At 48.9% G+C, this 21,757-nt stretch overlaps 1 protein-coding gene across 1 annotated transcript in view; it reads left to right on the top strand.

Moving 5' to 3' along the window:
* Positions 1-21,757, top strand: part of LOC147717619 (E3 ubiquitin-protein ligase TRIM39-like) — a 249,692-nt gene that overhangs the window by 178,094 nt on the left and 49,841 nt on the right. The window contains exon 6 of the mRNA XM_086924410.1: positions 7,522-7,548. Coding sequence (XP_086780536.1) covers positions 7,522-7,548 — 27 coding nt within the window. The remainder of the gene's footprint in view (positions 1-7,521; positions 7,549-21,757) is intronic.

A 21,757-nucleotide genomic window follows, 5' to 3' on the forward strand; every position in this document is an offset into this window, starting at 1 on the left:
TCCCTTCTTTCCGCCTTAACGCACGCCGGATCTCCCCTTCAAAGCGCGTCGGATCTCCGCTTCATGCGGCAGAGGCGCGCTTAAGATTTGGATCCATTTCCTGACTTTGGGGATTAGAGGAAAGCACGCTCGCGACACCCGCGTTGCGTGCCTCCCCTGCCAAGCCACTTTCTTTTCCACCGGCGGCTGAGCTCGAGCGCGACTGATCTAGTTTGTCAGTTGCTTCCTTGTACATGGGAATCGTGAAGTAAGCGTCCTTCAGGTCTAGCTTGGCCATCCAGTCCCCTTCCAGAAGGAGATCCCTCAGGAGGTGGATACCCTCCATTTTGAAATGGCGATAAACTAGGAATTTGTTGACTTCTCGAAGGTTTATTACGGGTCTCCAACCCTTGTCCTTTTTTTGAACGAGAAACAGAGTGCTTATGAACCTTGCATCGGACCAGGGAACCTCCACTATTGCGTCTTTTTTGAGCATGGAAGCGATTTCTTCCTCCACGATCTTTTCTTGATCTTCTGAGAGGACAAAGGGGTGTGGTGGATGTGACTGGAGGGGAATCTGTAAGAAGTCTATCTTGAAGCCCATGACGGTTTCTAAAACCCATGGGTCTTGGGTAATCGAATCCCAAACATGATAAAACTGTTTTAGTCTGCCCCCTACTATGGGAGGGATAGAAGAAGGAGGAGTAGTACTTACTTGTAGAGTTGGAGGTGTTGGGAGTGCCTCGGCCTCTTGAACCACGGTTTCTCGGGCCTCTTCCTCTTTGGGGGAAGAAGGGTTGTCTAGGGGGGTAGAAGCCCCTTCCTGTTCCTCTGAAGGATGAGTAGGGTCGTTGGTTGCCTCGGCCGGAAGAGCGACCCCTTCTGCCGGCCTGGCCAAAAAGGTTGGTGTTGAAGACCCGTCTCAGGTTGTTCTGGGCTCAATCAAGGGCAGTAAAGGTGGATACGTATTTGCCAATTTCTTTGATTATGTCCTCTCCGAAAAGGAGGCCTTTGGGGTTCTGGGAGGGTTCTTTCTCCGCCATGTCACCTAATTTGGGGTTGATTTTGTTCAGGATAGATCTCCTCCTCTCAGTGTTCAAACTAGAATTGGCGTTGCCAAGGAGGACGATAGCCCTTTGGCTCCAACCTCGAACTAGGTCGACGTTCAAGGGGGTAGAGGAGAGGTGGGACTGTTCCGCCATATCTAGGATTCTAACCAAGGGTCCTAGGACGTCTAAGAGTCGGTCTTGGCAGCCCTTGAGGGCCCTCTCCAAACCTTTTCTGGGGTCACGTCCTAATTTAAATAGGGTCTAGGTTTGGAGTTTGACAGACTCTGTCATCAATGGTAGGTCTGGGGGATTCAGACCTCATTGTGTTTCTGGTGTTACTATCCAGAAGGTTTCTCAACCAGCGTGCAACGAATTTGGAAACATGATCCTGCGGGAACCATTTAGAGCTGTTGGGGGGAGAAATGTTTAGGGGGGAAAACATTTCCTCCCCAATAGGGTTTAAAATAATATTCTTTGGAGAAGGTTCCGGATCGAAATGGGAGTTGAGATCATGTTGGACCTCGTCCAGATCAAAGACGAACTCGTCTGAGGGGTCCTTGGAGGAGTTGTCATCCAAGGAGGAGGGAGAGGAGTCAAGACCAACATTTCTATTTGTTTGATTAGCACTAGTCCAAAGTGTGCCGCGAGGGGCACCGTACACGTTTGTGCCGCCATGGGCACCGGTCAAAAGAGTGTCCCGAGGGACATCAGGTTCAAGTGAGGCGCGGTGGCCTCCCATCCAAAGTGAGGTGCTAGGACCTCCTATGTTTTGAAAGGCGCTAGGGCCTGTAGTGCTTTCGCAATGTTTGGTCTTTTTGGGTCTCTTACCGTGTAAGGGGAGATCTTGGGGGTCACCCGGTCTTTTAGAGAGCATGACATCTCTGAGGGAGGACATCATGCAAGACGTCAGACATGGTGTGGTGATGAAAGAACTATTAGCAGGTAAGATAATCAAATCCCCCTTTTACTCCTCTTTTTTTTTTTTTTTTTTTTTTAATTGTTTTTTTTTTTTTTTTTTTTTGCAGGTGAAGCCTCAGGTTATTCCCCTTTTTTTTTTTTTTTTTTTTTTTTGGTGATTAAAAGGTAATTTTTTATAGGTAGAGGGGTATAATTATGGTGAACAGCGTAATCAGAGTGAAGTAATGGGAGAAGTTAAGGTTTGAGGCTAAAGTAGAGTAATGAAGAAATGAAGGGAAGTATTAGTGAAATGAAGGGACGCTTATTATGAGGAAAGCGTGTTTGGAAATATTCTTAGATGAGTCAGGGAGACGAGCGCAGTGGTCGTAGGTCCCCGGCGGCTGAAGCAGAGCAACTGACAAGCTAAATCAGTCGTGCTCGAGCTCAGCCGCCGGAGGAAAGAAAAGTGGCTTGGCAGGGAAGGCACGCAACGCGGGTGTCGCAAACGTGCTTTCCTCTAATCCAAAAGGCAGGAAATGGAGTCGTAGACGTGCTTCTACTGAATGAAGCGGAGATCCGCGTTTAAGGAGGCGGAAAGAGAGGAAAAACGGTCAGAAAGACGGTATGAGGGAAGCGCGGTCGCGCGTTTTATAGGGAAGAAGGGGAGTGGACAACCATAAATTGGAAGTCCATAGTAGGGAGGGTGGGATGGGAGGGGGGAAGCCTGCGCCACCCACCACTATTAAGATCTGTGTTGAGACACGGAGTTAAAGGAAAAACATGGCGAGGTTGCCGGGAAAGACGCTGAAAACAGGTTTAAAACGCTGAAAATGGGTTCAAATAGGCATAAAGGTACCTGGGTTGAAAGGGTAGTACAATACAATGAAAGTAAGGCGACATAGAGATATAGAGTAAAACAAAATACAAGTCTAGGCTTAAAAAACAAGGAGCAAGTAATAGTAGTGACTTATCTGCTGGCGAGCCGCTTTTAAAAGAGGCAGATCATCTCCTAGTTACATCCTTTGTTATGACTCTAGAACTTATCCTTTGTGATGTAGTGCGGCTGTGTGAGAGTTGCTATTAAAGGATAAATGCATAATGTCAGCCTCCGTGTCTTTAATGAAATCCAGATTCTCTGGTCATGTTAATAGGAGAATCGCAATTCTCTTCCACCTACCTGGTTTCATATACTCTGACTGCTAACCGCCTCGGTCCCCGCAGCTCAGCTGTTTGAGAGGAGGGCGTGTTAGCAGCAGACTGACCCCGGGCTGCACTTCCTGGCAAAGGGGGCGGAGCCGCGTCTCCGCTTGGATATCTATTTAGGTTGCTGGGTCAGTGGGCGCTGGAGGGACTGCGGTGAGTAGGCGGCTGCCTGAACTCACGCGTGGTCACACGGTGCTAATCCTGATTGAAACGCTTGACTCTAAACGCGCGACTTGAAACTGATTTTCATTTTTAATTTTAAGCGATTGAGGCTTTTAATTCTCTTCCACCTACCTGGTTTCATATACTCTGACTGCTAACCGCCTCGGTCCCCGCAGCTCAGCTGTTTGAGAGGAGGGCGTGTTAGCAGCAGACTGACCCCTGGCTGCACTTCCTGGCAAAGGGGGCAGAGCCGCATCTCCGCTTGGATATCTATTTAAGCTGATGGACCTGTGGACGCACATCGGACGCGCGCAGCGGGCGCACTGACAGCGCGCCGAAGGTGCGCCAAAGGTAACCCGTCTGCGCCCGTCCGCTCACGACCGGGGCCCAGGGGCCAGAACCTCTGGTCAACGATTAGTGTACTCAGCCAAAAATCTACACTCACTGGACTCAAAAACTTATTCCATCAGTAGGTCCACCTTCGGTAAGCTAAAGGAAGTAAATATACTACAAAATCGTGGTTATTCGCCTGCCCAAAAATGCCCCGGAAATAAAACCAGCTCAGCTACCAAAACCCAGACTGAATTGAAACTGACAAGTCTGAACACACGGTCTTTACAAAAACACCACTTAGAAATCTTCACCCTCCTTCAGGATGAGGATATAGATATATTGGCACTTAGGGAAACCTGGTTGGGAGATAGTTCTATACCAGATATCATTGCTTCTCTGCCAAATGATTATGATGCCATGTGGCACAATCGTAGTGACAACATTAGGGGGGGGTGTGGCAATCTTGTTTAGAAAACAATTGATGTTCACGAAATTAATGGCAGAGACTGTGGACTCACCATACATACTCGGGGTAAAAATCACCTTTAATAATTCAGGTCTTGCTCTTTTGACGGTATATCGTCCCCCCAAGACAACCCCTCAGTTTAATGACCTGTTTACAACCATTATCTCTGATATCCGCACACGCTATCAGAGAGTACTAGTAGTGGGGGATTTTAACTTACACTGGGATAAAAAAAACAAAGATACCGTAACTCTACAGCTGGAGACTCTTATGACCACATTGGGTTTCCAACAACTAGTAGAGGTGCCCACGCACAATAAAGGTCACACTCTAGATCTTATCTGGACTACCCACCCGGAGGTTACTCTTATAGACATTTTACCTTGTCTTTGGTCAGATCACTTCTTAATAAGTTGTTGCATCCCAATAGAAGGTTACCTGACCCACTCACCCCAAATACATAAAATGGTACGTCAATGGAATAAAATTGACCCACAAACCCTGACAGACCTCCTCCTCACATATACACCTCCTGCAAACAAACAAGGGAATTTGGATCAAGAGTGTGTAAACTTCACAAAAAACCTATGCTGGGCCATTGACCAGGTAGCACCAGAGCGAAAACATAAGACCAAAGAAGCAGGAAAAGGGGCCCCTTGGTTCAATTTCTCACTGAGAGAACTTAAAAGAAATCTTCGTCATACTGAAAGACGGTGGCGTAAAACCAATGATCTCGCAGATCGAGATAAATATAAGTCATCGCTCAATTCTTATTAAAAAAAGTATTTTGTCAAGCAAAGCCGAATATTTTGAAGCTCGAATAAACAATGCTGGAAATAAACAGAAAGAAACCTTTAGAATTCTGACAGAGCTCAGTAAAAAAAACAGGAAAAATAGAGGTTCCAAATGATTGTAATACCTTTCAATCTTTCTTACTGGAAAAAGTCAGGCTTATTCTCTCAGACATCAATAATACTTTCATTAGCTACCCTTTACTGCCGTGCCTTCAAACCCCCTCTCCAGACCACACTCTCTCCAGTTTCCCACAACTGGACATAGCTTCCCTTAGGCAGCTTATGAACCGAATTAAAACGGGTTCCCCATCGGATCCATGCCCTCCTAGAATATTCAGAATGGGGCTTCCAGGTCTAGAGGGACACATCATCTCCTTACTCAACAACTCGCTAGATACTGGATATCTGCCATCCAGTTTTAAAGAGGCACGAGTTAAGCCCCTAATAAAAAAGCCTGGGGCAGACCCAACTAACTTAAAAAACTATAGGCCAATATCCCAGTTACCTTTCTGGCCAAAATCCTAGAACAACATGCCCTGAAAACGCTCTTGTCGTTCCTGGAGGCTCACCATCTTCTCCAGGGACGCCAAGCAGAGTTTTGAGCCCATCATAGCACTGAGTTGGTGATGCTCTCAGTGCTTGATGAGCTTAGAGTTATGGCTGACTGTAAAATACCGTGTGCTCTGATATTATTAGATCTATCAGCGGCATTTGATACTGTCAGCCATGCCCTGCTTCTGGACAGATTGGCCACTTTAGGTATACAAGATCTAGCTCACCAATGGCTTGAATCCTTTCTCTCTGGCAGGACACAAAGGATTCAATTGGGGGATGCAACATCTGACTTGGGCTCACTTGACTGCGGAGTTCCCCAGGGATCTGCATTGTCACCACTCCTTTTCAATGTTTGTCTGCAACCCCTAATAACAACTTTGGCAAATATGGGTTGCAAAATTTTTAACTACGGGGATGACACCCAGTTGTTGTTTAGCATTGACAACACAGCATCTGCTCAGATCCAAGTCCAAAACATTCTCAGCTACACCGTGAGCTGGATGACTGCCAACTCACTAAAAAGTAACCCGGACTGGTTATCCCTGCAGCGGAATCACCCTGGAGAGATCTGTTCTGGCCCCAGGACCTAGGTCCTACCCCCAAACCATGTTCAATTGTAAAAAGTCTTGGCATAAAAATTGATCATGAACTTTCAATGGCTAGGCAAGTCTCATCAGTGGTGGGTACGTGTACGGGACTAATTAGACAGCTACGGAAACTGGTCCCCCTTCTCTCTACTTCTACACTCTGTACGATAGTCTCAGCGATTATAATCTCAAGGCTGGACTATGGGAATGCCCTCTACCTGGGTCTTCCCCAGGCATTGATAAGTAGACTGCAAGTGGTTGATGCAGCTAGATTGATCTTCAGGTTGCCGAGACGGACCCATGCCTCACCACTGTTGCATAAATTGCATTGGCTCCCCATAAAACAGAGAGTGAAATTCAAGAACCTCTGTATAGCCCATAAAGCTATACACGGCCTATCACCTGTCTATATAAAAGAACGCCTTGAGGTTTATACTCCTGGACGCGCATTAAGGTCCTCTGAGGCACAACTGTTGTCATGTCCTCGGTACAAACTATCCTCTAAAGGCGGTAGATCTTTCTCAGTGCTGGTTCCGCTGCTCTGGAACAAACTACCAGAGCATCTCCGCAAAGAATCCAACTTGCTCCACTTTTGGAAATCGCTCAAAACTCTCTTGTTTAAAGAAGCATTAAGCACAGTTTAACCTCTGATGACCCGTGTGCCTTTGACTCACTCAGCTGCCGCTTTCTCTTCCCTGGGCTCAAGCGCTAAGAGACCTGTTGGTGATTTGGCGCTATATAAATCAAAATTAACATAACATAATACATGGGCCCTCAGGTTCAGATTGCATAATGCCCTCTCCTTTTCCTTGAGAGCTGAACCCAACTACTTACAATTCAGGAAGCTCTTAAAGGCAGAACCATCCAGACTTAATTTCTAACTGAACTCATCACAAGCCAAGCATTTGAATTGAAGAATAGTCGATTGGACTTGTCTCCCTTGTCTTTTTACTTATCTGTACACTGTCAGCTGTAAAGTATTGGAAAAGTAAACTCACAATAAGAAGTAGAAGGTTACATTTGTTCTCAGTGTCGCCATAGATTTTTGTGTCTTAGGTATGACGTTTGAGGTTGAATTGGCCTCGTTTGTGTAGGAGGAACGTTTTCCCAGGTCTAACCCACTTGGAGGTCTGCTTGGACTGACTGGAGAAGGATGGAGGATTGAGAGTGATGTCTTGGCCTGATGGGATGTGGGTGCTCCAACTTCAGACACTTATATATGATGCTCAGCATCTGCAATGCTTAGCGACAGAGTTAGACTAGATTTTGTTTACAGATTAGTGAGAATTCGGATTTGACTACGGGATGTTGAAAGGTTGGGTTTGGCGTTGGAGTACAGGTTACAGGTAGGGGCAATTCACTGAATAGGCAATTCGTTTTCAGAACATTTCCAATTGAAATATTCATTTTTAATTGTAAACCCTGATTGTAGATACGAGTTTGTGTATTTTCTGTTTGTATTTACACTACTTTTGTTTCCTATATGTTTCTTCTAGAGTGGAGATGGGCCCATAGCTTTGCAGGTAACGAAAGACTGTCAATTCTTAATTCTCTTTCATTTCTTCCAGTTACAGGAGTGTTTGCAATGAACTGCCCTTAAGAGTCTCTGTGTGTGTCCATTTGATCTCATTCATATCTTAGTATCAGATGCTCTCTGCTCTAGGAACGATTGACTCTTTTCCCTGCTTTGGCAATATAGCACATCTGGCCATAGAGCAGCTCTTCAGAAGAAAACAGACCATATACCCACTGCAGGGATCTGCGCCACTGCTGGGGCCTTCACTGCTGGTAGAAACAATGCAACTGATGGGGTCTGTAGTGCTGCTATGGTCTCTGCCTCTGCTGGGGCCTTCACTGCTGATGGGATCAGTACCATTGCTGGGGTCTGCAGTACTGCTGGGACTGTGGGGTGCCTGTTCCATGGAGCTCCCTGGAATAGAAGCTGTCGACACAGCCATTTGTGCCTGCGCAAGCAAAGTCTTCCACTCCATGTAGAGCCCCTGGGCTGGATCATAAAACCATTTTGACTGGTGCGGACACCTTTTAACACTGTGTTTTGAAACCAGAGCTTTTGCCCAATCCAGAGGAGGCCTTTACTATGTGAAACTTCCTCTGCTTTACAGGCACAGTTACACTCTGCACAGATGTCCCCGTACTCTGCCCAGTTCTTTACGTAGTCTGCCACTTCATGCATAGTACTCCCCAGTACAGTTCTGTACACTCCGCGTCGATCTCACTCTGCACATCTGTACTCGACACTGCTTGCCATCTCCAGAACAGTTCGCATTCCTCAACGTCCATTACATTCTTTCCTCAAGCATCTACCCTTACCAGTTCTCCGCTCCCAGCAAAACCACACTCTCTGGATGCCATCTGCACAGGGCTCCAGTCTCTGCACACCCACTCGGGAGAGCTGAATTTTGAGCAGCCCCACTTTCCACACTGCCATACAGTCCCAGGAAAGATCTACCTTATTTGCGTACCTCCATACCTGGACATACTCTCTGCACATTTTACTGCTCTCTGCTCAGCCCTCCAAGCTTTGTACACTCCCCTTCCATCTGCACAGTCCTTCACTCGCAACACAGCACCCACTCTCTGCTCAAACCTCCAAGCTTTGCACACTTGCTAACATCTGCACAGTCCTTCACTCACAGTACAGACCTCCACTCTCTACTCAGCCCTCGATGCTTTGCACACTCGCTACCATCTGCTCAGTTCTTTACTCACTATAGAGCCCAACCCTCTGCTCAGACTTCCAAGGTGTTCACTCTCGCTACCATCTGCACAGTCCTTTACTCACACTACAGTGCACACTCTTTCCTCAGCTTTAAAGCTCTGCACACTCCCCTTCCATCTGCACAATCCTTTGCTCACACTACAGCCCCCACTCTCTGCTCAAACCCCCAAGCTTAGCACACACCCTGTCCATCTGCACAGTCCTTCACCCAGTCAGCCCCCACTCTCTGTTCAGCCCTCCAAGCTTAGCACACTCCCTGTCCATCTGCACAGTCCTTCACTCATAGTACAGCCCCCACTCTCTGGTCAGCCCTCCAAGCTTAGCACACTCCCTGTCCATCTGCACAGTCCTTCAATCACAGTACAGCCCCCACTCTCTGCTCAAACCTCCAAGCTTAGCACACTCCCGGTCCATCTGCACAGTCCTTCACTCACACTACAGCCCCCACTCTCTGCTCAGCCTCCAAGCTTTGCACACTCCCCTTCCTTCTGCATAGTCCTTCACTCACATTACAGCTCTCACTCTCTGATCAGCCCTCCAAGCTTTGCACACTCCCCTTCCATCTGCACAGCCATTCACTCACATTACAGCTCTCACTCTCTGATCAGCCCTCCAAGCTTTGCACACTCCCCTTCCATCTGCACAGCCATTCACTCACATTACAGCTCTCACTCTCTGATCAGCCCTCCAAGCTTTGCACACTCCCCTTCCATCTGCACAGCCATTCACTCACATTACAGCTCTCACTCTCTGATCAGCCCTCCAAGCTTTGCACACTTTCCTTCCATCTGCACAGCCCTTCACTCACATTACAGCTCTCACTCTCTGATCAGCCCTCCAAGCTTTGCACACTCACTACCAACTGCACAGTCCTTCACTAACATTGCAGCCCCTATTCTCTGCCCATCCCTCCAATCTTTGCACACTCCCCTTCCATCTACATAGTCCTTTACTTACACCACAGCCCACACTCTGCTCAGCACTCCACCCCAGCCGTCACCTCAGTTAGTTTTTCTCCATCTGCACAGCTCACACCGCTACTAAATGCTTAACTCTACCCATTCCTCAACTCTCTGAACAGGCCCCCGCTCTCTACACAGACTATAACTTTCTGTAAGCCCTCCACTCTCTCCCCATCACCTGTGGAACTAGGGGCGAAGGAGGTGCTGCAGCCCCACTCATATTATGAAAGCAGATTCTGGAAAACGGACCACAGCGACAACGGTGCATATTACACCCTCATTGTGCAAAACAACTGACAGGAGTCCGGAAAGCTTAAAAACAGAACTGTTTTCTAACAAGCTACTGCCATTTTGTATTGGTGCTAACCTGTGTGAGAAGTTGGCCTGGTATATGATGCTCACTATTCTAGTGAGCATCTTGCACCAGTCCAAACAACCCTTATGGTGATGGCTGTAAAGTCAACCTTATAGACCAGCTATCCTAGGGGTAGCATGGACAAAGCAGTCTTAGGCTAAACTCAAGAGGGCATGTGAAGTCAGCTGTTTTACCATATGAAATCCCTTTAATACCAAATGAAAGGACACCACACAGGATATATATTCAAAATATATATGTATTTATTTCTAAACAAACCCCTGAACTCTTTGAGTACAGAAGCACAAGCGCAAAACAAGTAACTTAATAGAGTAGACAAAAGTTGCACAATTATGGATAGGGCCGGGTGGCCCGCTAAACCATATAATAAAAAAGTGGTATAAGTACCACGTCACGAACAATGGTAAGGCCTAGGGCCTTGGGAATCGCTGGGGCTACACTGGACTAACAATGGTTAGGGAGCAGGAGGCCCACGGGATGCGTGTGCAGTGTCTAAAAGCACACGAGTTCACACATAGAAGTCAATGGATGCATAAAAGTTATAAAGTTAAAGATTTAGGAGCCTTCCGACTGGAATAGAACTTAACCACTTGAAGCTAGGACACTAGGAGTGTAAACCTCTACAGGAGCACCGTAGTACTCGCGTTACCTAACCCACAGGAAGCGGGTGCATAGGTCCCAAAGTGTGTCGGGTTTGGTCGTGGAGATCTATGGAGCCTTGGAGAAAAGATGCTGCAGGCGGCCAGAAGAGAAGGGTCTGGGTGGATCCAAGGGTGGATCGAAGATGTAGAGGACCTGAAAGCAGAGGGGACAGAGTCTGGGTCACTAGCCAGTGACCAGGATGGAACCAGGTGATGTCTCGTTGCAATCAGGTGCTGATGGGAAGCTTGTCTCTGCAGCCACGTGGACCAGGAGGCGTCGACGACGACCAGGTTAGAGGCACGGACTGTCCCACAAAGGCTCTCGCTGTCGGCGGTGTCGACTTCAAGATTGGAGGCAACAAGTCTTGGCAAATGCAACCCATGCAGGAATCGATGTAGGCTTCTTACTCAGACCAGCAAGGTCTGAGGCGCTGCTTCTTTTGAGGGAAGCAAGGGCCAGTCTGGAGCAACCAGACCAGTGGTGTAGTTTCTCAGATTCATCGCCAAGATGGCCACTAGCCAACGGGCAAGTGACCGGGCAGACGCGTTGAGCAGGAAAATGCAAAAGGGCCCCACGCAGAACTCGTGGAGTGTGCAGGGCTGATCTTTGGTGCAGATGCTGCTCGGGGCTGGGTCTTCTCAATCCCCAATGCACAGCTTCGAGGAGGCCTCGGAGGCTGCACAGTTAGCAGGTCACAGACTTTTCAAGATGGCCGGTCCCAGGTCTCTCGTCGCCTCCACGGGTCTCAGCTTTGCAGGGACTGTGGATCGGGCTGTTGGATGTCTGGCAATCCGGTTCTGGTCAGGCTCTGGGCTCGGGCTCCGGAGGGAGGCGGTGGCAAAGCAAGTCGTCGATCGCTGGATGGTGCCTGCTTGTGCAGGGTGATCACTCCTTGACCACAAGGGAGATTCTTCAGTCGTCTTCTTCCAAAGTGAAGGTCCAGAGTTTCGTTTCAGTCAGGATAATCTAAAGTCTCTAGACTCAGCTCCTACCTATATACGAATCTTAGGGACTGGATTACCTAATAGGTCCCTCCTATGGGTGGGACCAAGGAAGGGGGTGGTTACACCCCTTTCCCTTTGTCCAGTTTCACGCCAGAGCTGGGGCAGGGAAGCCCCAGCACCGGTTTGAACTGGACTATGCATGGGACACCTTGTGTGCCCCAGGCAGTGTCTCAATCCTTTCAGCCCTCCCTGTCCCATTACACAAAGTCCTGTCTGGGGTGGTGCTAGCACCTCCCAAGGCAGGAAACCTATTGTCCAAGCCTCCCTCACTGGAAGGACTCCCAGCAGCAGCAGGAGGTCAGACTTGTGTCTGTGGCAGCAGCATCCATTTTGTGATGCTGAGGTTCTGGTTAACTTTAACCGGGAATAGTAGGAACAACATGTCTTCTCCCTCTAGAAGGGTGGAATGCTACCCCCGTCACCAGGACTGGCGAGGGGGTAGTATTCCAAATCGTATGACACCTTACACGACATGTTTGGATAAAGCCAAACCATAGTTAGCATTTAACCGGGAGGTTCATAATGTACTTAAGAGTATATGTTATGGCAATATCCTAGAACAGCTATAAGGACATGGTTCCGAAAGCTGCAGACAGGCTCAGCTCATGCTAGAGCACCAAATCACATAAAACCAAGCACTCTGCCTCCAGGATTGTTAAGGCCTGCCATAGGAGTGACTTATTGGTGTATATGTGTCCAGACATAAGGTTAGATATAGGTATACTATATCTAAGCAAGGTGTGATTACACCACCTTGCCCCAGCTGAGTGATCAGCCAGTTGTGTTGATTTGAATGGCCAGCCAGGGGTGGCAAAAGATATGCTGCAGCCCCTGGTAGGCCTTGGATGCACCTATGCCCTGGGTACCTATGGTACTCTGTACAGGGGCTCATAAGGTGACCCAGTATCCAATTGGTAATGTACCTTAAGTACATTGTAGTGAATTTAGAGAGAGAGCAGCTGGGCTGTGGGTCTGATTAGCAGGCCCACAGCCACATTAAGTCGAAAACCAGTGAAGTAAAAAGCAAAAAGTGGGGTGACCATAGGAAAGCAGACCCTACTCTCATAGAACCTGTGTTTGTGTGTCTGTGAGTAAAATGTGAGACCTGAAACTTATTACACCCTGGCGCTGCACAGACGAGGGAAAGTGGAAAAAGTAATTTCAAAGATTACTTACTGCACACACATTTAAAAAGATCTGCTTCTTCTTTTGCAACGTGTGCTAATGGTTCAACAAAAGTGTGGTATCACAATTTTACACTGTTACATGAACACAGATTTTTTTTTGTTAGAAAGGTAAAAAGGAACAAGGTAGATTGATTTATTCTGAGTGATGTACACCAGGTTAAAATCATTCTATTTTGCACTGTTCTTCCTTAGTCATTGTCTTTTTCAGTTGAAACTGAACAACAAATCAATGTGTTTATTTAATGTACAATCGATTATTGTATACATTATAATGTATTGTGTTACTTTATGATATTGTAGTAATGTTCATCTGTGTTATTGTTATTATCCCTTTGGGGATCGCTGCAGCATGGGCATGAACCCATTAATCAATCATGCCATTTAAAATATTGTTTGTCATTCGAATGCTGTTTAGTAGAGATATCCTGGTCTATACGAGTAGAGACAACCCATGCACTCTGCAATGCATAGGATGTGGGAGAACATAGCACCTCCCAGACTCAACACAACTCTAGGTGCTGCAAAAGTAAAACAAATGATGACATCTTATTATTAGTCAAGGAACATATGAGAACATATTTAAAATATACTAATTGACATGAAGCGTAATCACACAAGCGATGCATATTATTGGCAATGCTTACCAAAAACAAGATCACATTATTAAGAGCTACATAAAAACATGTTATTATAAATTATTTAATGATGTGCATTTAAAATGACATGGTCAGGTAGAAGGGTGTCTGTGTTTGTTAAAGAAAATACCCAGTTCACCTATCCTCCAGTCTGCCATCCTCCATAGATTCTCCATGGCATTGCCAATTGCCACCCCTGCCTAAGGTGCAGTTGTGCAAGCTGGGAGGTTTTCTTATACCAGGTGGTGTATGATGGCATGGTCTGTACAGGTGAGAGACTTTGTTGCAGTGATTTCAATGTCATTGAGAGTGGTGAAGACAGGGTTGAGGGTGTGTCCGGCGGAGTGTGTGGCTCCAATGCCACAGGTGTGTCAATCCCTGGTTATCTAGGCTCTCAAGGAGTATGGTGGTGTTGGTGTCATTCACTATGGCTGAGATACCCGCCACCCCCTCTCAACACAATCCCCAAGAATTGGGAAACTGGAAACAGTTCTTGAACTTTTGGAAGGCGGGAAGGGAGTTACCCTTCCCGGCCGTATTTATTAAAATATGAAACAAAATAAAACATTAAAATAATAGTTTCATATTATGTACAATTTCATTTCCACATTACGATGTTTGGCTAACCTTAACAGATCTCTAATACAAAGGTTCTCCTAGCCGAACTAACATCCTACAAAACATTTGACTTGAAATTGTACATCCTAACGTTAAGGGCCAATGGCAAGGTCGTAACCGGTGTCAGATCCCTAAACCAGAAATACCCCCCTCACTTGTGAGAGGAGCGACCGCACAGAGGCGTACCTCAAGTGCATCTACCAATTTCCCTTTGTACTTGACGGGGGCCCCAATAAACTCGACGCCATTTAACGGTCGTTCGAGGACTCGTGTGAGGTGTCTAAAAGGTAGCGTAAACCCCCTCCCGCACCCCACACAACTTACCCATCTGCCGTCGCAGATGTCCTGGCCCCGGGAAATTCCCCAGGAGGGGCCGTAGCCCCTCCTATCCAGGAAGGGGCCTTGACCACCTTTCCTTTCCTTCCGGCGGCCTCTCCTTAGACAGGACCGCCTCCCCGTTGAGGGGCCAATTGGCCACCTCCCCCGAGCGCTCCCATCCGTAATGGGTGGCACCACCTCATAGGGATCTTCGAATTACTGCTCACCGATCATGACCTTACCGCCCGACCAAAATAAATACGACAATTCTACCTAAGTTACTAAGATTACAAAGCAAACATCACTTATTACCAAGCGTAAATACTGATCAATCCTCGTTCCAAATTACTTTATTTGCAAAACATACTGAAAATAACCATTCTTTATTGCATCTTAAAAATTTCACGACAATCATCACAACCTGTAAGAAAACAGAGAAAAACAAAAGAGATACTATATCAAAACTGTATTCACAATGACTCGCTGTCCTCAGGGGCTGGTGGGTGGGTCAAAATTGGCTCTTCGTTCCGTCTCGAGCTCACGTGCAGCGGGGAGGTGCAGATTCAGAGCACAGGAACAAGAGGATGCTTTCTTGGCTTCCGCTCCTTTTATCCGTCTTTAGGGCGGGCGTAAACCCGCCCCCGCCTGCCTCCGAGGGCGTGGCCGGCCGCGTCGGTGTCTAGGCCAGCCCATTCTAGGGCGGGAAAAAGGCGCGCCCCGGCTACGCCGCTTCGGGCATACCAGCCGAGACTCGCCTCCCGCCCAAGATGGCTTCCCGGGGGGATCGTGGTACTCCACCATACGTTCGGGGGGACCGAATGGTCGCCCCTTTCCATATGGCTGAGATACCCGCCACCCCCTCTCAACACAATCCCCAAGAATTGGGAAACCGGAAACAGTTCTTGAACTTTTGGAAGGCGGGAAGGGAGTTACCCTTCCCGGCCGTATTTATTAATATATGAAACAAAATAAAACATTAAAATAACAGTTTCATATTATGTACAATTTCATTTCCACATTACGATGTTTGGCTAACCTTAACAGATCTCTAATACAAAGGTTCTCCTAGCCGAACTAACATCCTACAAAACATTTGACTTGAAATTGTACATCCTAACGTTAAGGGCCAACGGCAAGGTCGTAACCGGTGTCAGATCCCTAAACCAGAAATACCCCCCTCACTTGTGAGAGGAGCGACCGCACAGAGGCGTACCTCAAGTGCATCTACCAATTTCCCTTTGTACTTGACGGGGGCCCCAATAAACTCGACGCCATTTAACAGTCGTTCGAGGACTCGTGTGAGGTGTCTAAAAGGTAGCGTAAACCCCCTCCCGCACCCCACACAACTTACCCATCTGCCGTCGCAGATGTCCTGGCCCCGGGAAATTCCCCAGGAGGGGCCGTAGCCCCTCCTATCCAGGAAGGGGCCTTGACCACCTTTCCTTTCCTTCCGGCGGCCTCTCCTTAGACAGGACCGCCTCCCCGTTGAGGGGCCAATTGGCCACCTCCCCCGAGCGCTCCCATCCGTAATGGGTGACGCCCCCTCATAGGGATCTTCGAATTACTGCTCACCGATCATGACCTTACCGCCACAGGCCGGATAGTTGACCGGCTATCCGGACCCCCCACAAAAAACTCCTACCTAAAGGTCATGCTGTAAACTCCTTAACCAGGCTATGAAGTCTCCTATGAGTAACTCGTTCCCCACCCGGGACAAATGAACACCGTCCCCCAAATACATACTGTCCCCTTTGATACAACCATGCGAAACAGAATGCAGTGTATTTGAACGAAACAATCTACTCACTTTGTTATTTATCTTCCTTACTGAATGATTCAGAGCAGTAACCGAAATAGCCCCCCGCCACACTTTCCGTGGGATCATATGGGACCATGCAATTGTGCACCCTGGAACTCTTCTTGCCAACCAACTTACTGTGGAAAGCATTGCCTCAAGAAGAAGTCGTCTACCAGTGGCCACCAGATCATTACCCCCAAGATGGACTATGATTATAGACGGCGGTGACCTCGTCCGCTCTAACAAACCCTCAAAAAAGAATTGAAACTGGTCAATACAGAGCCCGCCCTTTCCGTAGAAGGACACCCTGTACCCGTATTCCCCAGCCACATGAATCATATCACCTGCTTTGAATACGTCCGCGGCACGCCTCACATATGAGTGGCCCACGACCCACACCTCCTTATTCGCAGACGGTGATTTCTGACCGCTGGTCCCCAGGAGTCGGGTCGACTGTACAGTCCGCCCCGCTTCGTAAGCTTGCGTAACTGAAAATCAAACAGAGACAAGAAGCGTGAGTATATCATTACAGCTTCACAACATGTGCAACCACACATACCTTTTATAACAGTTAGAGGACCAACGCCCCACACGTTTTACTTGCTCCACACTCAGACCCCTGGCTGTAGCCTCAGTAGCAGCCCCTATCCGAAAGGAATGGGTCCCGAACTCGCCGGGGTTCAAGCCTGCGGCCGAAATAGACATCGCAAGCACCCTCTGGAACTGAAACCTCGTCAGTGGGGTGGCGTCAGCGTGTCTCAAGAAGGTCCCCCCCCATGCTGCAACCCTCTGTGCCAAATATTCCTCTACGCATACCACAGGGCACATGGAAGACCCGGGGATCCTCTGAATGATTACGCAGTCCCCGATTGCTCCTTGATCGGATTTGGACCTAACAAATGAGACCGTCATCGTCCCCCCCCTGACCTGAATGTGCTCCCGGCACAATCCCCCCATCGTATCCCGCTTGTTCTTTGCCACTAATTCGCTTACCCGCATAGCCCCATGGAATGCTAGTGCAAATGCGGCTCGGAACAATACCGCTTCATACTGGGATGAACACGTTGCCGGGAGCACAGACAATAACCGGGTCAGCCTGTCCAAACCTATCGGGTGCCTCTCATCTACTCTGCGACCCTCAAGGCATTGCCACCCACGTAGCGCTTTCTGCACAACGAAAGACGCTGTCGGGTCCTGGATCCCATGAGCCTTTGCCATAAAGGAAATGGCGGCCCGATGCCTCTGGGCCGTAGCTACTGATTTGCCTGCCTGATGTAAAGAGAGCAGAAATTTCACTACAAACTCTTCCTGACCCCAAAGCTCCCCCCTAGCAGTACCCAAAAAGGCCCAATAGGAACGGAACGCCCCTTCATATGCCTTCCTCGTCCTGGGTGCTAAACTCTCTCCCACGAGGTTTTGTAGTTCGGGGCACCGAGAGACCAGAGAGCTTCGGGAAAGGGTGCCGCCACCGGGTCCGCTGTGGGCAGAAAACCCCAGAAGGCCTGCATACGGAAACGAGAAAGCGCATCAGCCGCTTGGTTCATCACCCCCGGCACATGTCTTGCCCTAAACAGTACATTCAGTTGCATGCATAACAACACAATTTCCTTGAGCAGTCTCAGAATCAATATGCATCGTGCTGCCTGACTATTGATACACTCAACCACGGTCATGTTATCAGACCAGAACACCACAGAGTGATTACGGAAACCCCCGGGCCACGTTTTCAGGGCCACCAAAATAGGAAAAAGTTCGAGAAAAGCAATGTTACTCGTCAACCCGCACTCATGCCACCATGACGGCCATTTTTGAGCCGACCATTGTGTACCAAATATGGCACCAAAACCTATACTCCCCGCCGAATCTGTCCAAAGCCCCAGCTCCTCGGAGGACACCGCTGGTTTGTTCCAGACAATTCGACCATTGAAATCCGCCAGAAATGCCAACCAAATGCGCATGTCCTGGCGAACCTCTGCCGAGAGTCTCGTGCGGTGATGTCCTTCCTTCAGGCCGACCATGGCTTGTGCAATCGAGCGGGAAAAGGGGCGCGCCATTGGTATCACTCTTAGGGCAAAATTCAACTGACCCACCACCTGTTGCAATTGATGCAGGTTTACTTTTGTTGCACGAATACATGTCTCAAGGGATAACCTGAATTTCAACACGTTTTCCTTGGGTAATCGAAAACAACCTTCTACCGAGTCGAGCTCGATCCCCAGAAACTCGATCAAGGTCGAGGGACCCACAGTCTTACCTGGCGCCAATGGCACACCAAATCGATTCATTAAGACACAAAATTCATGTAAAGCCTGTCCACACTCAGGATCCCCGGCTGCCCCCAAAAACAGAAAGTCATCGAGATAGTGCATAACATGTTGAAAACCTGTCTTCCTTGTGAATACCCACTGCAGAAAACAACTGAACTTCTCGAAATAGGCACATGAAATCGAGCACCCCATTGGCATACATCTATCCATGTAATAGCGACCCTGAAACATGAAACCAAGAAGACGCTGATCGTCTGGGTGTACCGGGAGCAACCGGAACGCTGACTCGATGTCTGATTTCGCCATCAGCGCCCCGGGCCCCAGGCGATTCAACATGGCTACGGCCTCATCGAAAGATGCGTACCGCACTGAACACACTTCCGGGTCTATCGCGTCATTCACGGAAAGACCACGTGGGGCTGACAAGTTATGTATCAGCCGAAACTCACCCGGGTCCTTCTTGGGGACCACCCCTAGAGGGGAACAAACAAAGTTAACAACCGGTGGCAAATCGAATGGACCGGCGACACGACCTCGAGTCACCTCCTTCCCAATCTTTACCTGTACCACCGCCGCGTGCTGCAAGACCGATAGTTGATTCTTACAGTTTGCTACACCCTGAAAATCCCCCACTGGGATGCGGAAACCATATGTGAACCCGTTTTGCAACACCCCAGCGGAAGCATGATCCGGGTATTCGTTGAGCCAAGGAATCATTGCCATGGTATCAATCGGGGTAGGTAAAGGCGCCCCTCGGACTATATTAGACCTGTTTGGTGCCTCCCTTACCACCGTTATCACCCGTTTTGGCTCTGCACAAGGACTCAGGATGGGATGGCTGCCCACACCCCCCACACTCATGTCTGAATTTGCACGACCCCTGGGGCCTCGTACATTTCCCTCTGTTAAAATTCCAACAGATCCCCCTTTTCCCTGTGTTGCCATTCGGCTTCGAGTGGTACTCGTTACCTGCACCCGTCCGAAAGGGTGTCCCAGAGTTTTGGCGGGAAGATTCCCCTCCGTTACTCCCTACCAATGGTACCTTCAACATTCCTGTACTCTCCATTTTTTGCCATGACACGGAGTCGTAACAATCCCAAGTCAACAATGGGTCGTGTTCCTTAGCTTTTCTAAAAAGATTGTCATAGCAGAACCACTGATTGCCCCCATATGCCCCAGAATACTCCATAATACGTGACTGATAAATAGGTAACTCGGTCAGCAACTCGGGCCTGCGCTCGCCCATGATGGAGGTAAATATGCCCCACGCTCTGCCCCAAGTACCAATGTTCTCGTCAACCTTAAAGGCGGCCATTTTTGCGCGCCAAACACTCGGATGCATGAGCTCCTTTTGGCTCTTCACATGCTCTATCTCGTAATGGTCGGTAAGCAATGAAAACATGTTTACATACTTATCCGCCCAAATCAATTCCTTAATTTCTAGTGGGACATGCTGGGCAATCTTCTCCCTTCGAGAAGGTACAGACCCCTCCCCCGCAATCGGCAATGGCCGCTTACCTGAAGTAGACCCTGCGCTTGTCGCCGAACTTGGGCCTGCTGTACTTTCAGCCGCCGGAACCTGTGGGGGAACAGAAGATGTTGCCTTCGCAGCCTCCCTAGATTCCCGCAGTTGCCTCATTACTGCCCGGGCGTCGTCAGCCGTGGCGCCCTCGCTATCTTTTCCCAACCACGCTGCCAATTGTGCCGCTAACTCGGGGGGCATATCCTCCCTGTTCACGGGGGTGACCACCACAGGGATTGGATTCCCCTCTTTCGGCACCGGGATTGGCTCCTCACGTGGGGTATCGGGAACCGGGGTGTCCCCCCCAAGTGCCCCCCTTCGGGGCCTCTTGCTTCTTCCACCGGGGACTGCTCCCTGCAACGGCCGTTTCGTTCCTCCTTCCCCGTCCTTAGAGTCTACCTTTTTCTTTAAATCGGCTATCTCCTTCATGAGCATGCGGAGCATCTGCTCGGTACCGACCCGCTTTCCGACTTTCTTGGGCATCCTCAAACGGGATATCTGTAAGACAAAAGAAAGATTACAACGCTCAAAATTGGCTCTTCGTTCCGTCTCGAGCTCACGTGCAGCGGGGAGGTGCAGCTTCAGAGCACAGGAACAAGAGGATGCTTTCTTGGCTTCCGCTCCTTTTATCCGTCTTTAGGGCGGGCGTAAACCCGCCCCCGCCTGCCTCCGAGGGCGTGGCCGGCCGCGTCGGTGTCTAGGCCAGCCCATTCTAGGGCGGGAAAAAGGCGCGCCCCGGCTACGCCGCTTCGGGCATACCAGCCGAGACTCGCCTCCCGCCCAAGATGGCTTCCCGGGGGGATCGTGGTACTCCACCATACGTTCGGGGGGACCGAATGGTCGCCCCTTTCCAATATTCCAGGTGGAAGTTAAAACCTCCTAGTGTGATGTTGTTGTTATAGTTGGCGAGGGGGTTGACGGAGTCAGTGATGTTGTCAGTGACAGTAGTTCGTGGTCCTGGTGGTCAGTCAAGCGTTTTTCTCGGATGTAGGTTGCTGCGATTCACTGTTTGAAGTGTAGATGCTCCATGTAGGGGGTAGCTTTCTTAGTGGTTGTAGTGAAGTTGAACGATTCTTTGAATATTTTCATGAATTCTCCTCCTGGTCTGTTGAGATGGCCGTGGTGATGTTGTGTGCCAACCTGGAGGTCTGCCATGTTTCTGTAGGGAAGAATAGATCTGGGGCGGCGGTGTCCAGGATTTCGAGATTTCTGTGCCTTGTTTGCTAAGTGATCGTTGTTGAAGAGCATGCATGACATTTTGTCCTAGAGTGTGTGATTGTTGGTGGGTGTGCTGTGTGTGGGTGGTGTCAGAGTGGGAGCTGTGGAGATGCATGTGAAGCAGTAGTAGGTGCAGGTAAATGCTCCATCTGTGTGGCGTGGTGCGATCTGGTAGCAGCAAGTGGAAGGATGCCCTGGGTTAAGTGAATGGAGGAACACCACCAGGTAGCGTAGGAGGATGGAGGGTGCTGGTGTGGAAGTGCATGTCCTCACTGTGGCCACCATTAAGTAGATCCTGGGAGGGAGGAGGAGTGAAGATAGATGCTGGGAAATCCAGTGAAGTCATTTCCTGTTCAGATGTGAAATGAGAAATGAAGTCCTCTTGTGTGGCTTCTTGTTTTAAAGACTGTTTTGTCAGGAAACCTGCCAGTGGATGATGGGAAAT

This window comes from Lissotriton vulgaris, chromosome 5, assembly GCF_964263255.1.
Source record: "Lissotriton vulgaris chromosome 5, aLisVul1.2, whole genome shotgun sequence".
In the NCBI taxonomy this organism is placed as follows: domain Eukaryota; kingdom Metazoa; phylum Chordata; class Amphibia; order Caudata; family Salamandridae; genus Lissotriton; species Lissotriton vulgaris.